The sequence below is a fragment of the Mustela nivalis genome, assembly GCF_964662115.1.
Source record: "Mustela nivalis genome assembly, chromosome: X".
Lineage (NCBI taxonomy): Eukaryota > Metazoa > Chordata > Mammalia > Carnivora > Mustelidae > Mustela > Mustela nivalis.
This window is the reverse complement of record NC_139040.1, coordinates 3,566,354-3,583,161: the sequence shown is the minus strand read 5'-3', so window position 1 is coordinate 3,583,161 and position 16,808 is coordinate 3,566,354. Positions and strand designations below refer to the sequence as shown.

The following is a 16,808-nucleotide window of genomic DNA, read 5'->3' as shown; positions in this document are numbered from 1 at the left end:
ACTCTGCACAACAGGTCAATGGAAGGCCTAACACGTGCTCTAGAAGCCGGAGGCTGATGTCTAAAGTGTAACCGGCTGGAACTCGGTGCCTCCCTGTCCTCCCCTGTGTGATAGTCCCTCTGTGTATCAGTTTGACTGGGCCACGGGCTGTCCAGACCGCTGCTTAAACATTATTCCTGAATGTATCAGAGAGGGTGTTTCTGGAAGAGATTTGCAGTTGAACGGCTGGTATCAGGAAGGAAAATGGCTTTCCCCGCTGCGGGTGGGTGTCCGCCCAGCCAGAGGGCCTGCACAGAATAGAAAGGCTACGACGGAACTCAGCCCTCTTCTGCCTAGGTGCTCCTGCAGACGGCAGATCTGGAACTTCTCAGCCTCCAGAATCATGTGACCCAGTTTCTCGTAATAAATCTCCTTATACAGATAGAGACTCTGGCTCCCTGCGGCCATTTCTCCACCCAGTTGTCCTCCAAAAGTGCTCTCGCCCATCCCACACCATCTCCGCACTGCCGAATGCAGGGGGCACCTCTGCCCCATCTCACCAGCACCACTTGATACTCTGGATCATTCCTTTCCCCTTAAAACTCTGTTCTCTGTGCCCCCAGGATGCCTCTACCCTGGCTCTTTCCCTGGTCTCTGAAGATAACTTTCTCTCTTCCTTTGGATTCTGTGATAATCCCATCTGCTGGACCTTATCCTGACTGATCCAGTATGACTACCTTAATGGGGGATTTATGGAAGTGAGGCCAAAAGCATGTCTCTGAAACAGACTCTCCAGGTTGAGGCCAGTGGGGTCTCTGGAGCTTTGTAGTGTGGGGTCTCTGGACAGCAGGTGACATGGGAAGGAGAGCTTGACACTACATTTGTAGAGCACCCAATGCAACACTGAGTATATTTCATGTCAATATCAAAGAATGAGGGGGTGGTGGAGGTCATGGGCACAGAGCCAAACCCTCCCAGGCCACCCTTGAGCCCTGTCTATAACTTTAAACCAATGGTTGATAACTTCTGGATAAATCTAGAGGCATAACTAAGTAACCTGTGGCATTTTCTAACACAGCTGATGGAGGCACAGGAATTAATAACTCCACTCATTTATCAGTGCTCACTCGAAGTATCATTGAGAACACTGACCTCACAAATGGACCTTCAGACACCATGTTGGCTCATTTTATGCGTCAAAGTTGGGTAGGCCATAGTGTGGAAGTGTTTAGTCATACCCTAATCTAGATATTTCTGTGAAAGTATTTTGTATGTGTGATTAACATTTAAATCAGCAGACTCTGAGTAGAGCAGATTGTTCTCCACAAGGTGGGTGGGCCTCATCCAATCAGTTGAAGGTTTTAAGAGCAAAGATTGAAGTCCCCTCAAAAAGAAAGGAACTCTGCTCCAGACTTTGGCTTCAGACTCAGCTCAGGACTGCTGCATGCTGGAATTTCCACTCTGCTGGCTGACCTGAAAACCCCAGACTTGTTCACAATTGTGTGACCAATTCCTTAAGCTAAATCCCCCTTTGTCCTTCTCTCTGTCTGTACACACAGACACCCTCCATGGGTTCTGTTTCCCTGGAGAAACCTGAATTGGTACACTTGGTAGGCATTCTGGTTCCCCATTATGTCCGTGCCTTAATCTCTGACCCTGTGAATATGTTATGTTACGTGACAAAACAGGGGATTTGCAGATATAGTTAAGGTTACAGACTTTAAGCTGGAAGGAGTATCTTATATCATTCAGGTGGGTCCTATTTAATCACACAAGCCCTTAAGAGCAGAGAACTTTCTCTGCCTAACAGCAAAAGAGATGCTTCAGGAGAGGAAGTCAGAGAGATCAAAGAATAAGAGAGGATTGACCCACCATTGCTGGAGGAGCACATGGGAAGCACGAAAAGGAATGAAGACAGCCTGTGGGAGCTGAATCAGCTGGATTCTTCCCCAGAGCCTCCAGAAAAGAGCCCAGCCCTGCTAACACCTTGATTTCACCCTTGTGATACCTCAAGCACAGGACCCAAATGAACCCACGAGGACGTCTGACTTAGAGAAACCTCGAGAAAGTTGATGTGTGAGGTTTAAGCTTCTCAGTTTGTAGTAATTTCTTATGGCAGCAACAGAAAATGAATCCAGTGCCTAATACTGTGTTGAGAAAAGTCTTGAAACATACATGTAGACATGCCAACATTTTTAACTATGGCTAGATGGTGCTTCCAGAACGAATGGGGTTAATGCTGGAGTTGTTACAAACCTGGATCCGAGGCAGCAGTGTTTTGCAAGGACACACAGAACCTAAGTCCATCTGTGGCCACATTTAGCCGGAATTGCTTTGGGCTAAAGAGTACAATTATAGACACAAAAATGAACACCAGGAACTGAACACACTCTCAGGGTTGGAGGCACAGACAGTGCCAGGCTTTGCTTTGTGAGGCGGATGGCCTCCGCCGTTGCCTGCGAAGACCAGATCAAAATCTTACTCTCTCCTAACGGCAGTTAGGACCCCTCTGCACAGTGGGACCCTTTCCCTGCAGGGGCACTCGTGTGTTGTCTCGCAGAAAGTGAGATTTTCTCATTCTGAGCAAAAGGATGTTTTTGAGGAACTCATTTGCTAAGGAATCCTCAGGCCCAGTTTCATTTGCTTGATTCCTTTTCCAGAAAGAAAGTGGTAGCCTCATCTGTAGTTACCAAATTGTGGAGCTGAGGATTAAATTTTGAAGAATTTCTCTGTTTTCAAATTTTTGGAAAATTTACCAACTCTTTTGTTGCCTCTCTCTCCTAAGCTGTAGAGCCCCGTGACCAACAGTCTATGGGACACCTTCACCCAGATAACCCAGAAGTGCCTGTCAAGGGCACAGGCATCAGTATGAAGGCTGTGCAGGGGACAAGGGGGTCCTACCTAAGGGGAACCATGCACACTGAAAGCCTCATAGATTTCCAGATCTGTTATGGCCCTTTCTGGGCATACAGCAAGCAAAGGTTGAGCTTTGGCAACACCGGAATTATCAGGACAATTTTATGAGCAACAGCGGTCCGGTGTTGTGAGGAAGGGGTCTCTTTCCGCGTGTACACAAAAGCATCGTGTGGGCCAGGACTCAGGGCAGGGCCAACTGAACATGTCCAAGATGAACTCGCCCTACTCCCTCACCTCTCCCAGCTGCCTGTCACCCCGCATTCCTTTGCCCAGTGACCACTGTCACACTCCATGCAGTCATTGAGTCCGACACCTTGCTTTCAGCCTCGACCCATCTCTTAGCCTGTCCCTTCATGTCCAGCATCCCGTCAGGCACTGCGTCCTGTCTGATGTCAGGCCCTCGTGCCTCAGTTTCTGAAATGGTCTTCCTGCAGCCACTCCTGCCCCTCCAGGCCCTCCGCCTGCGCGTAATCCCAGCTCTGCTTTCGAAGTGTAGATAAGATCGGTTGTCCCTCTGTGAGGACGGGGCTGTGGCTCCCTGTCACCTCCAATGGCATCTCCAAGTGTAATCTTCAGACCATCTGCCTCAGACTCGCTTGCGGAGCTGCATATAATGTGGCTCTCCACAGCCCCTGCTCTGCCACGCTACTCAGTGCTCTGATTCTCTGCAGTGGGGCCCCTGGGTCTGTGTGTGAGCGGATGGCTCAAGTCACTGTTACACTCGCCATTCTGAAAGTGACGACGTTATGCAGCGTGCCGCATGTACATTTCATGAACACTCAAGGTAGGTGCATAGACACGTGCCCCCTTACCCCACAGGGTGCCTCGATTTTCCCCAGAGGAGCACTGGCGTAGGCTGGCAACTCACTCTTCCCGTTGCCTCCCACCACACAGGTGGCCATCTGTCCCCTGACCGTGATCCCTGGGAAGGCGGGGGGCTCAAGCCGACAACTCTAAGGAGGCCCAGACGTGGGCGCTGGGAGGGACAAGTCTCCATGGCTATGTCGGGTTTCTGCACCATCCAGGGGCTCTGGCTGATGAATTCACAGCTGCGTTGAGAGAGCTGGTATCGGGGGATATTCCAAGACCCTAAAGCTGAGAGACACCTTCCTCTCCCAGAGTTCACAAGAGTGAAGGTCAAGATGCCTCTTTCCCCGTCCCCGGAGATTTACTCACCTTCCAGGATAATGAGGAATTCCTTTCTCTGGAAGAGAGACTGGGCAGGTCACTAGCGGCCCTGTGAGTAATGACAAGGCGTCTTTATTTTTGACCCAGAGACCTCATGTCTTCTGTCGGATGGTCAGTGTAGCAGGAGGAGACATTTTTAACTTGCTAGTGGGGGGGCACCTCGGGTCCGCCACGGCCGCGCGTAGCACGTTCCTCAGAGGGCAGCATGGTTTGGGCATGGGTTCCGGGCTGCGTGGAAGGAAGCTGATGGGGGGCGGGGGTGGCCAGACAGCGAACCAGTGTTTGGGGACCCTACTGCTTCAGAGGGGAACATCTCAAAACCTCGTGGCTTAAAACATCACTTTATTTCTCAAAAATCTGTGGTTCCGCAGAATGAGTCTCCAGCCTCGCCAGGTGTTGGCCGGATGGCTGGCATGGCTAGAAGGCCTGAAATGCCCCCACTCGCATGGCTGGCAGCTCATGCTGGCTGCTGGCTGAGGAACTCAGCTGGGCTGTTGGCTGGGAGCCTTGGTTCTCTTCCTCGTGGGCCTTTCCGTGTGGCTGGTTGGGTTTCCTTACAGCGTGGCAGCCGAGTTCCAAGAAAGAGGATTCCCAGAATCTGAGGCAGAAGGTGCAGCTGCCTGAAGGCCAAGCCCCAGAAGTTACGTGGCGTTCCTTCTGCGACGCTCTATTGGTCCAAAGAGGTTATGGGAGGGGACGCAGACCTGACCTTTTGATAGAGGAGTGGCGAGGTCATGTTGTGAAAGACTGTGGAATGGGGGATATTACCGCAGCTATCTTCGGAGGCGCAGTCTACAACATGAGGGACTGTACAGTAGTATTTCTCCAAGTGCGCTGAGCCCAGCCTGTGCCAGAATCCAGCGCAGAGTGTGAACTTTGTAGTCTAGCATAGCAGATGCTCCAGGTCTTTGCCTTGTTGACCTGTACTTGACCTTCTCATTTGCCTTGTCTGACTTTATGCTCCAGCCACAGGAGATCTCTGAGAGTTCACTTGTACATAATCTCTTTAACCAGCTTTACACCTTTGTCCATAACTGTCCCTTCTGTCTGCAACTACTTGAAGATCCAGCTTTGCGTGTACTTTTCTCGGAAGCCTTCCTAACCCCTCTCCTCCCGCAGCCCCGCGGGCTTGCCGCCACTGTGGCATTCACCAGCAGGTAATGTCACTTGACTGTGAACTTCTTAGGCAGTAATATGTGTGATTTGCTTCTCTGTCCCAGAAGTCCTATGTTTGCTTAATGGAACCAAAAGTCTAACAACAGCACAGTGAATTCCTCAATGGCCTAATCCTCCTTGAAGAATACAGAATAAACACATCTAAAATTTCACCATTTTCTTTCTGACAAATCTCAGGGCAGCTAGGATGCTTGCATACAGTTCTGGAGGCTGGAAAGTCCAAGATTGAAGTTCAGTTCCTGGTGAGAGCCCTCTTCCTGGCTCGTCCACAGCGGCCTTTCACTGTGGCCTCATGTGGCCTTTCCACGGTGCCTGCTCATGGAGACAGTGAGACCAACCTCTCTGCTGTCTCTTCTCATAAGAGCAGTAATCTCATCGTGCCAGGGCCCCATCTTTGTGATCTAATCACCTCCCAAAGGCCTCATCTCCAAATACCATCAGTTGAGGTCTAGGGCTCCAACATATGAATGGTGTATCTCTGTGTGTGTATGTGTGTGTGTGTACAGAAACATTCAGTCTATAACAATGGGTTAAACATTTAAAACCAGAGCCTGCAGGAGATGAGTCTCCTTTCCAAGTCCTTGCCGAGTCACCTTTTCACCCCAGGCTTCTCTCTTCTTGGGTGTACGATGGCTGCAGGGCCTCCAGGCATCACATTCTCATCTTCAAGGGTCAGTTCGACGTTATTAAGCTGGTAAGCCAGGATGGGTCTGAGATGGAAAGGGACAACTCCCTGTCCACAGGTCTGCTTTTCATCAGGGTCATAGCTGTCCTATCTGTACCCAGGGAAATCACAGCAAAGGGCTTAGGCATGATCGCCATCCCCACCCCTAACAAAATCAGGGGTGAGTTGAGAGAGGATGAGCCTTTATCATCAGATATTGGCTGGATTTCCATAGCAACAGAAGTTAAATGTTACTCTTAATATAAACCAGGGGCGAAGTTCCGAGGGCGGCATCAGAACACTTGGTGGCCCCACAGATGGCGGGGAGGTGGGTTTGTGGGAGGGAAGAAGGGTGTGGGGAGGACCTGCTAAAATGTCTGCAGTGGCTCTTGCTTTGAGACCACAAGACCATGGACGCCCAGGGGCCTGGGCTGACCTCGAAACTTACCCGGGAAGGAAAATCGAGGGGAAACAAATCGGTTTTGACCCCTGAATGCCCCCCCCCCCAAGTCTTCGGCAGCTCGGTAGCTCCGGGGCCACCCAGGCGCGTTCCCACGCGCAGCCGGGCGACACGGGCCGTCGCGGGCTCCCCGCGCGGGCGGCCGGGACCCAGGTGGGGCTCCGCGGACGGGGGCGCGGCCGGCCCCGCGCGAGCTCCCCGCCCCTGGCCCCGCGCGCGGCCTTGTGGGTAACGCGGGGCCGCCAGGTGACAGCTAATGGCGGCGGCCGCTTGAGCCGGCGGGCGGCGCGGCACGTCGCGGCGGCGGGGCCCTTCCGGGCGCCGCTCCCCTCTCGCTGCGGCTCGTCCGCGGCGGCGGGCCCGGCGCGCCATGGACAGGCCGGTGGCGGCGGTGGCGGCGGCGGCGGCGGCGGCGGCAGCGGCGGCGGCTGGCAGCGAGGGCGGCGGGGGCCCGGGCCCGGGCCCGGCGGGCGGCAGGAAGCCCCCTCGGGGCGCTGGGGGCCCCGCCGCCGGCTCCCGGCAGCCCAGCGTGGAGACCCTGGACAGGTAAGCGGGACCCGGGCCGCCGCGGTCCCCGCGCCTTGACCCCCGAGAGCCCCGCGCGCCGCGCATGCCGGGTCCGGGCGTGCCCCTCTCCGTGCCCTGCCGCCCCCCTCTTCCCCGCGCTCCCCGAGACCCCGGGCCCTGCCCCCACCTCCCGGGGCCGCGCACCTGGCGCACTTCCGCCTCGCGGGCTGGGGCTCCCTGCGCCCCGAGGGCCTTCGCAGCTGTCAGATCTTCTCCGTGCCTCTTGGAAGACGCACCTTGGAAGACGTCTCCCTGGCCTTGCCGGGGCCCGGGAGACTTTGGGAGGTTTCACCCAGGCCCTCCTCTTTTACCGAGGCCTTCCCTCCCGGGGTTGGAAGACCGAAATCCCACCACCGACGCTGCTTGCGGGGCGGCAGGGTGGAGGGGTGTCTTTGACGTTGGGGTTGGGAGTGGTGACTGGAGAATGCAACCCCATGGGTGTTGGAGCTGGTACGGATGGAGGCAAAGTTACCTTGTTTTGAAAAGCTGGGATGGATAACTTCCAAACTGCTCCTGGTGCAAGAACACACAATCGTTTATTTCAGTCTTTCACACCTTGAAGGAACCCGGATCATTGTTTTTGTGGACACAGAACTGCTTCTTAGGCAGTTGCAGAACCAATGTAAATCAGAAGTGGAAACCGACCGTGCCCAACTGGAAGGGCCATCCTAAGGCTCCAAGGACAAGTTATGGGTTGGTTATCCCATAGCCCGGAATATCCAGTTTTCCCACATCTTGGCTCTTTCGCTGACACGAGAGTACAGTTAGGCAAGAGACTGTTGTAAGGCAACTTGGTCAGTTTCAGACACTCATTCCTGCCTGTGTTAGTCATAACAGAGAGCTGAACTTTGGGGAGTTTCCCAGAAGCACAGGAACAGCAAGAAAACACTCACTTTGTTTCTACCTCAGTGTACTTACACTGTTTTTTAAATTAATCACGCAAGTGGTCAGCTTCACTGAGAACTAATCACAGCTAAGATAGTACTTGGAATGGTCAGATATTCTATAATGTATGAGGGCTTGGAGAGTTAGGGAATAATACAAGATGGCTTTTGCTTTCTGGCTCACCATCTACTGAAGACTATGAACAAACCAGCAATTTAAATTGCACGTGCTAAGTGCTAGAAGTACTCTGGGTGGGGTATACATGGGAATCATCTGAAAAGCTTTTTAAGTACTTCAGGTGACCAGGCCCTACTCCTAAGGCTTCTGATTCAGAAGGTTTGGGGTGAGGGCCAAGAGGTAGTATTTTCCAAAAAACCTCCACAGTCTCACTTGTGATCCACTGCGCTTTGGGCACACACAGGTGGATCCCTTGATTTAGTTTTAGTTGGGGGAGCGGTATTGGGGATTCTGGACAGTTCACGGAAGGAGGCCTTCTGAGGAAGCGGACATTTGAATTGAGGGTGAGGAATGAGAAGTTAGCCAGGGGACAGTGTGGGGAGGACCTTTTGGCCCTGGGACTGGAATGTGCAGTCATGCTGGTGCTGTAGGTGATGCCAGACGTGCGGAACTGATAAGGCCAGAGACGTGTGGGAAGGCAGGGGCTGCATCTGGAAAGGGCTTCGATGCCTTCCTAGGTAATCGTGCCTTTATCTTTTGTGCCTTGCTTTTTGGGGCATGGTTCTCTGTGACCTGCCTAGGAATCCTCTCCAGTGCATGATCCAAGTGCAGCTCCTTGGGTCCCACCTTCAGTCTGGTCTGTCTACCTCTGGGGTAGAGCCTGGAATCCTGCACTTTTAACAATTGCCGGTAGCTACAGGTAGATTGGGCCAGATGGTCTCTTTTGCCCAAGATGGTGCTGGTTTACTGGTGGAGCGGGTGTGATTATTAATAGCGTCCTTCTTCAACTCACACTGGTGTCTTGGTTTGGATAGGAAATTATGTGGTCACCCTTGCTATAGGGACCACAAAAGGATTTCTATCAGGTGAGCTACAGGGATGGGATTGATGTTCGAGAACATTTGTTCTGCAGTGGTGTGGTGAACGACTAGAGGCAGGGAGTCTCACTGGAAATGTTAATCACTGGCTCATACGCCTGCTCTGTGTCAGGCACTGTGGGGGTCCGAAGGATTTGGCAGGGAACAGACACACACAAATTGCTGCCCTGGTGGCAGAGGTAGACAAATAACAAGTAAACTGTATTCTCTGTTAGATGGTGACGGGTGCTAGGGAAAAAGTAAGTCTGGAGGGGGATATGACGTGTTAGGGGCCTGCAGTTTGGGGGCTGAACTGGAATTTTATGTAGGATGGTCAGGGAAAGCCTGGCTGAGAAAAGTGACACTCGAGGACTGCCCCTAAAGAAGGCAGGGACCCCGTCGCACAGTATGCAGGGTGACAGCATTCCAGGCAGAGGCCTGTGCACCTGGGTGGGCGTGTGTGAAGTGTGCAAGGAGGCCAGTGTCACTAGTGGGGAGGGAGCTAGGGGGAGAGGAGTAAGGGTTGAGGTCAGAGAGGTCACACGGGCAGGTGGTGGAGAGTCGTGGGGAGCCATCGGGGCTCTCAGAGCAGAGGAGTAGAGGAGTGGCATACCTGGTGTACATCTCAGGGAGCTCCCTGAAGCTGCTCTGGGGACAGCAGACTGAACAGGGCTGGGGCTGAAACCGAGAGACTAGCAGGTAGGCTGTTGCAGTCACCCAAGTGACAGCGGATGGTGGCCCAGACTGAGCAATGGGGTAGAGGAAGGGAGAAGTGGTAAGATTGTAGATACAATTTGAAGAAAACCTGCAGGGTAGAGCCAGCATGGTTTGCTAAAGATTGGTTGTCGGGTAGGAGAGAAGAATCAAGATGCCAGGATTTGGGGCGCAGGAAAGTAGTTGTTGCTGAGATGAATTGCGCGTGATGAGATTGAATGGCGCGTGGTTAGGAGCTCCAGACGTGGTTCTGAGATGCCAGCTGTATACTCCAGAGCAGAGGTCAAAGAGGCAGTTGGTTTATATGGGCCTGGAGTTCAGGGGTGTTGTCTGGACTGGAGACCTCAATGTGGGAGTCATTGGCCTAGAGCTGGGGCCTAAATTCAAGAGGCAGAACATGGAAGGATGGGTGTCTGGAAAAGGGAGTTGCAGTAGGGATGGAGCAAGGTGCATTCTGAGGACACTAGCTCATGAGAGTGAGCGCACCGAGCGGCTCGGGTGAGCTGCGGATGTGAGAGTGAAATGAAGTGGGGGGCGCGACCCAGCTTTTGGGCCTGGGGTACCTGGGTAACTGGCTGTGCTCTTCCCCGACCTAGGAAACGGGTCGGGGAGTGGGTTGCAGGCGGAGCCCCTGAAGCTGGTTTCGACAGGTCGAGTTGGCAGGGTCTCAGGACCCCGTAGTACGGATGTCTCCTTGGATGGTGGCATCCAGATCACGAGACTCCAGGTTGGGGAAACAAAGCTGGCCTCCTCCAGGCTGCAAGTGGCTCTTAATACCAGGAGAGTGGCAGGAGATTGCACAGGGGGAACCTGGCTGGCCTTCTGGATCTGTCGTCATGACAGGCTCGGATTCATACTCTTCTTTGAAGAGTGACTTCTAGAGTGGAAGCTGCCTCTACAGGCGAGGTGCAGCCTTGCCCCGCGGACCGAGGAGCCCTCCCCTCTCTCCTGAGTACTGTGCTTCATGACGACAAAGCTGCGGTCCTGCAAGAGGATGTGGCTTGCTCAAGGTCACAGAGCTATCTGGTAATAGAAACAGGACTTGGATCCAAGCCTCCTGTCTACCAGCCCGCTATACCACGCTGTTTGTGACTGTGCTGGCCAGGCCACTTCTGGTTGCATGGGGCATAAAACACAACTCATTCTAACTTAAGCCAGAAAGGGAGTGTCTTGATGCATGTTGCTGCTGCGGACAAGGAAAGATGGCCAGGGGCACATTTGGAGCCAGAGTTGCACATTGCATCGTCTCAGGGCTCCTCATCCCTTGTTTTTGTCTTGTCCCATTCTTTATCTCTGTGGGTTCCTCAAGGTGGTAGGGCTGTGGAGTGGCCTCCAGCAGGGCTGGGTGGAGGGATCTACACAGCGTGGAATCCAAGAGGAAAGCCTGGGACTGGCCTGGTCTGGGTCACTCCCCTACAAGTGGGCTCAGGAGGAGAAGGTATCAGCCCTGCTCCTTCCTCCCAACCCCCAGAATCCTGTGAAGTGGGGAAGGACCAGTCCTCCCGCTAGAGACATGTCCTTATCAGAAGAAGGAGGAAGGGGCGCTGGGCTGACGAGAGCGGCAACAGGTCACCCGCAGTGAGCGGCAGTGAGCGGCCGCGCGGGTTCCTGCTGCTGGATTTACAGTCAGGGCTGGCTGCTGGCAGGGACCAAGGCAGTGTGACAAGAGAAGGGCGATCTACCCGGCAACAAAGGGGACTTAGCCTTTAACAAAGAAACTAAAATCCCCCCTTCCCCTCCTTTCCTCCAAGTTAGAAATTGTAGTAAATAGATTTATGACATGTCTGCTCGTTCAGCGCATGTTTTTACTTAACGTTTTCAGCCCCGCAGCTCACCACTGCTCACTATCACTATCTTGATCAGAGGCAGAAATTTAGAGCACTAGTAGAGAACATCAAAGATCTTCATCTTACTTTAGGTTATTTTATGTACTGCCTAGGGATTCCACTTTTTTCAGTCTTCCCAATGTATGAGTGTGGATTTAATCAGTGATGAGATTTTTATAGGTCTGGAACATTCTTTACTGCGAAAACTACCTACAGGGTAAACTTTAATGAGCATCTTTTGCCCTTTGCTTGATTCCTTCAGTAATTTGATGAGGAGACTGGCCCCTTGGAGGCAATTTTTGATTCTCTCACTGCCTAGTCTGCTCCTGTATTCCTTTAGGTCTGGTGGGCACAGCCTGCCCACTGACTGGTCATGTGACCTTGGTCAAATGCTGGAGCCTCACTTTTCTCATCTTTGAGGTGGGTCACTGTGTGTGGAAATGTGGTGACGCTTAAGAGCACCAGGCAAGTAGAAGATGCCATTTCCCTCACGGGACTGTGCTCTTGTGTGAGGCAGTGTGACTGGCTTCTGTGGGGCTGGCCTCTATTTCGCCTTCCAGTTCAGTGGGTCGGTCAGGATCGGTTGTGTCGTGTTCTGGAAGGACAGCCCCAGGGGAGCTGGAGGCAGCCCTGCCGCATTCTGATTGGGCGTGTCACCTCTGGTGCCTCAGTTTTCTCATCTCAGAAACAAGTTGGCTAGTCCCTGATGCGTCTTTTTATCACACTGTGGTTGGGAGACTCTGATATCATAACAGACCGGAAGAGCCTTTTTAAGTTGTCAGTGCACTTACGCAAGTGTAAGGTAGCATTATTACTACGTGCAGGATGTCATTTGCCTAGTCTGGTCTTTTTAAACTCATATAATCAACTGTTTGATTAAAAGTCTATTTGAAAAAAAAACATAAACTGTAAGATAAATATTTCACTTAGAATTAATATTCCATATATATTACATTAAGCATATTCACTGCATATAGTTGTAATATAATAAAATTCCCTAATGTTTAACTGTGTAAGTCCTGGACTCTTAAACATAAAAAAAAAAAAAATTGGCTAATTCATTTAAAATCAGCCTGGAACCTAATCTTACTTGCTGGTTATCAGTTAGTATTTTAGTTCTTATAGTAAATGTACAGTTAACTGTGTAGTCTCATAAAATTTTCTTTTCTTAAAAAAAAGGAATGTACATATATCCTTAGTCAGTGCTCATATTTTTCACCGAGCGCTCATGTCTTAAAATATTTTAATCACACTATTTCTTTTAGTCCTACAGGATCGCATGTTGAATGGTGTAAACAGCTTATAGCTGCTACAATTTCTAGTCAGATTTCAGGTTCAGTGACGTCAGAAAATGTATCCAGAGACTACAAGGTAAGCAACATTGAGTCTTCAGTGTACCAAGAAGCTTTGCATTTCTTTAAAGATTATTAATTATTTCAGACAGAGAGTGCAGTGCACGCGTTGGGCGGGGTGGGGGAGGAGTGGGGGGAGGGAAGAGCAGATGGAGAGGGAGGGGGAAGAATGTGAAGCAGACTCTGTGCCGAGTGCAGAGCCCAATGTGGGGCTCACTCCTATGACCCCGAGGTCACGACCTGAGCCAAAACCAAGAGTCAGCTGCTTAACCAGCTGAGGCACCTGGGCACCCCAAGAAGCTTTGCATTTTTAGTTTGAGTGAGACTTTGGCCCCTTGATGCTCAACAAACATTTGCTTGGGAACAAGGATGAAAGATTTTCTGTTAGATATGAACTTCAAAGGAGAATTTTTACCAGAATCTAGTATATGTACTCACGGTTTTGTAATTGAGAGGGAAAACTGTCTTTAGCTTTTGATCCTTTTTTAAAAAATCCATTTCCATTTTTATTATATTACATATTATATTTTACATTTTATTATAATAAATGCCTATATTTTCTTTGATCATATTCTGAACTTCAGAAAATGTCTGATAGTATTTCCCAGCTTCACCATTTGTGTCTGTGTTTAGGTACTACCTGTGGGTGTTCGGCATTAACAGGCGATACTACGATGCAAAAAGTTGCAGAACTCCAGAATATTGTTGGGCAGCCTCATTTTTTGGTCTTTAATTTGTATTCTCTGTTTATTCTAAAGTTGAGAGTGATAAGCTCCTTGTCAGCAGAGATGGGGGCTCTTTTACTCACCACTGCTTCCCCAGCACAGTCCTGGAATATAACAGGTGCTCAGTAAATACTTGTTGAATCGGTTAACAAATTAAAAACTTACATGCTCCATCTTTGTTAAGTCTAAGACTAACCCTGTTTAAATGTCAGTGAACTGTTACACCATGCTTACATTGCTCAAATGGAGGTTTCAGTCCATTATAATTATGCGTGCCTGCTTGTGAAAGATGGTTGGTTTTCACAGGTGTGGGCGAACTACATTTAGTATCCCACACCACCGTCGGTCAGTGGTCTCTCAAAGTCATGGTCCTTGCCGAGCACCAAGTTCTTACGGTCAGTGTAAAGGTAAATGTAAAGGTAACCGTATAGAATTAGACAGTGTAAGCACTACAATAAAGATCCTAATTAATTCTTTTTTTAATTTAAACTTTATCTTATTTTTCCGGTGTTCCAAGATTCATTGTTTATGCATCACACCCAGTGCTCCATGCACTATGTGCCCTCCTTAATTAATACATGCTCCTTGCTTAAGGGACCTAATGGCCTCTGTTCCTCTCTTCTCTATCTCGTAATGTGCCAAGCCAGAGACTGACTCAAGAGGCCATGTAATTGAAATTTGGCTCTCATTCTGTGCTTCCTCCAAGCCATCCGATGCTGTTGATTAAGCCTACCAGAGGAAAGTCGGCCTTTGGATTAGTAGAAATTGGATAACCTGCTCAGTCAGAAGAGTGACAGTATGTCATTCTCCGTAGGTTTCCCTGCTCTCTGGTTTTCATGTTTGTCCATGTAGGAGCGGCTGGAGTACCCAGTGTTCCAAATCCAGCTGGGCAGACGTGCCAGCCGCAGCTGGGGGGAGCAGTGGCTGCCTCCCTGGTGCCTGAGTGGCTGGCCGCTGAGCAGCTGCCTCCCCCAGCGGTCCCAGTTTCCCTGTTGCCTTGTTTTAGCTGAGAAACTGCCCCACTGAGTGGAGAGGCTCAAGAACCCGTACTAGCAGAGAATAGCTCTCAGGCCTTGGAATGATTTTCTTTACAGACAATCAGGAGTTAACAATAATGTTTTCATTATGTTTGCGTATTTGTTAGTGTTGTGTGAGTTCTATAAAAGACTGAATGTTGACTGTGTGCATAGATTTCTAACCTCTACATTAATAGATCAGACAGAATCTGTACTTTAACGCGAAGCAACTGTGGTTTTTTTTTTTTAATTTTAGTCTATTTACAAATTTTGTGTAGCAAAATTAGCTCATATTGGAATGGTTTAGCAGATGGTATTCTGAAAAAAAAATAAGGCTTTTCTATATTTTGTAAATTGAATTTTAGGTACCTATATCAGATCATAGCTAAAGCTTTTTAATGAATGATTGTAAGAGAACACATTTTCTAATTGTCTTTGTTATGTTTGTCCTGTAGCCAAGTCTGCAAAGTCAGAGTTAAATTTATAATTCAGGAGTTTTTTTCTCTAAGAAGAGAGTTCTTTAAATAATAAAAGTGTAAAATGTTTCTAAACCACAAGGATAATTTTATATGCTACATATAAAGTAGTTCTTAAAATCCGAGCCCTCAAGACAGGACTCTGGAGTACCTCCGGCAGGGGAGCCATTGCATGTGGTTTTTCCTGAGGGTCCAGCCACAGTTCCTTGAGGATCTAATTTGCAGGCATCAATCAATAATATTTCAAATTATCCACTGTGCAAATATCTTATTTGAAACCCACACACAGCATGGGGGTTAATTTGTTACAGGTTAAGCACGACCTCCATAATTTGTGAGCACGTGCTTATGGGGCTGAGCACTGGCATCTGGATGGGAAATGCTGATTGGCTTTTTCATCCTAGGCTTCCGGGGGCTGTGCTTACAGCTTCCTCACCAACCCTCAAACTCACCGAGGACTCTGTGGTTTTTTAATGCTTTTTTTGTTGGCTTTGTAATACTTTATGACATATAATCCATTCAGCCTTAAAACAACGAAATGAGGTAGCTTTTATCATAATCATCATTTAACAGATGAAAAAACCAAGGCTCAGAGACGTCAGATGACTTGCTTACTGTCACATAGTTGAGACTTGGAATTTTTCAGCAGGACAGCTATCCCACTGAAAAGCTAGAGGGCATTTAAAATTTTGTCCCCCTGCCCTGTCCACTGTTTTTCAAAATGTGGCCCTTGGGTTTCCCCACTTCAGCGCTCCCCAGGGTGTCAGCAAAAATGTAGCTTCAGTGGTCCTCATCTCTCCCGACAGTGAGTTAGAATCTCTGTAGGTGTGGAACCAAAGGCCTCATAGATTTCTTATGTATGATAAAATCTGAAACGCTAGGCCTCCTAGGTTTAGAGCTCTTGAAACTGGTGATGAGACCATATGTTTCTGATGCAGTACTGCAAATCTGAATAATTAGCAACTTGTGTTAGGTTTTTGAGAACAGTTTTTTTAAAAATTTATTCATGTCATGAATTGACAATAGGCTCAGGGTCAGATCACCCAGACTATGGTAAGAATATCGCTTTTATCACATGAGATAAATTTAGATGGTATGTCTGTGGACATGTGTTCACAGTTATATAATTTTAAATATGTGTTAGAAAAAGTAGCACATTGAACTTGTGTTTTAATGGATGCTGTTGTGTAGAGCTGGGCAAAGTACGAAAAAGGAGTTGATTTAAAGTAATATAAATGCTGATATTAGCATGGGCAGTGTAGAGCCAGAGCCGAACTTGTGAATTTGTGGAGGTGGCGTATGAAATGACCGAGCTTTGGGGACCTGTCCCTGCTGAAAGAGTAAGTAGCTACTGTGTTGCATTTTAGTTGAATGGTGACTAACCTAGTAAGTGTATGCTTTATTACCCCATAATCCTGAAGATTTGCCTGGATCGTTAATGACTATTAGAAATGTGATAAAATACTTCATTTTGTTTGACCCCTCCCTGTGTCCCCGGTAGCAACTCAGCTCAATTGCTTTTCATTTTTACTGGGCTAACAGAGTAAAAGCCTCTCTGTTGAACTTGTCAAAGATTTTAAGAACGGGATCGGAATGTAATGTTCCATAGATTAGATGAAATAATACCGTTACAAATTGTAACAAAACTTCTTAGGAGCTGTTAGTAAAAGTGACCTCATCATCACTATCACCGCCTCTGTTTCTCTCCTCTTGTTTCTCCTCCCCTTGTCCATGAACAAACATTCGAAAGAAAAAAGAGAAAATGGTCCTGTACTAATTGTAATCAATTAACAAGTTAGTATGGTGAGTAAATTCTGGATCCTAAGCAAA

At 49.2% G+C, this 16,808-nt stretch overlaps 1 protein-coding gene across 9 annotated transcripts in view; it reads left to right on the top strand.

Annotated features, from left to right (window-relative positions):
• Positions 1-6,630: 6,630 nt before the first annotated feature.
• The window catches only part of MTMR1 (myotubularin related protein 1), a 56,280-nt gene continuing 46,102 nt past the window's right edge, over positions 6,631-16,808 (top strand). For 4 of the 9 annotated variants that reach the window (XM_082716556.1, XM_082716555.1, XM_082716554.1 and 1 more), the window contains exons 1-2: positions 6,631-6,929; positions 12,675-12,780. In XM_082716556.1, the coding sequence (XP_082572682.1) occupies positions 6,754-6,929; positions 12,675-12,780 (282 nt within the window). In that variant the 5' untranslated portion in view covers positions 6,631-6,753. The remainder of the gene's footprint in view (positions 6,930-12,674; positions 12,781-16,808) is intronic. The other 5 variants (XM_082716558.1, XM_082716557.1, XM_082716560.1 and 2 more) reach the window with 2 other exon arrangements.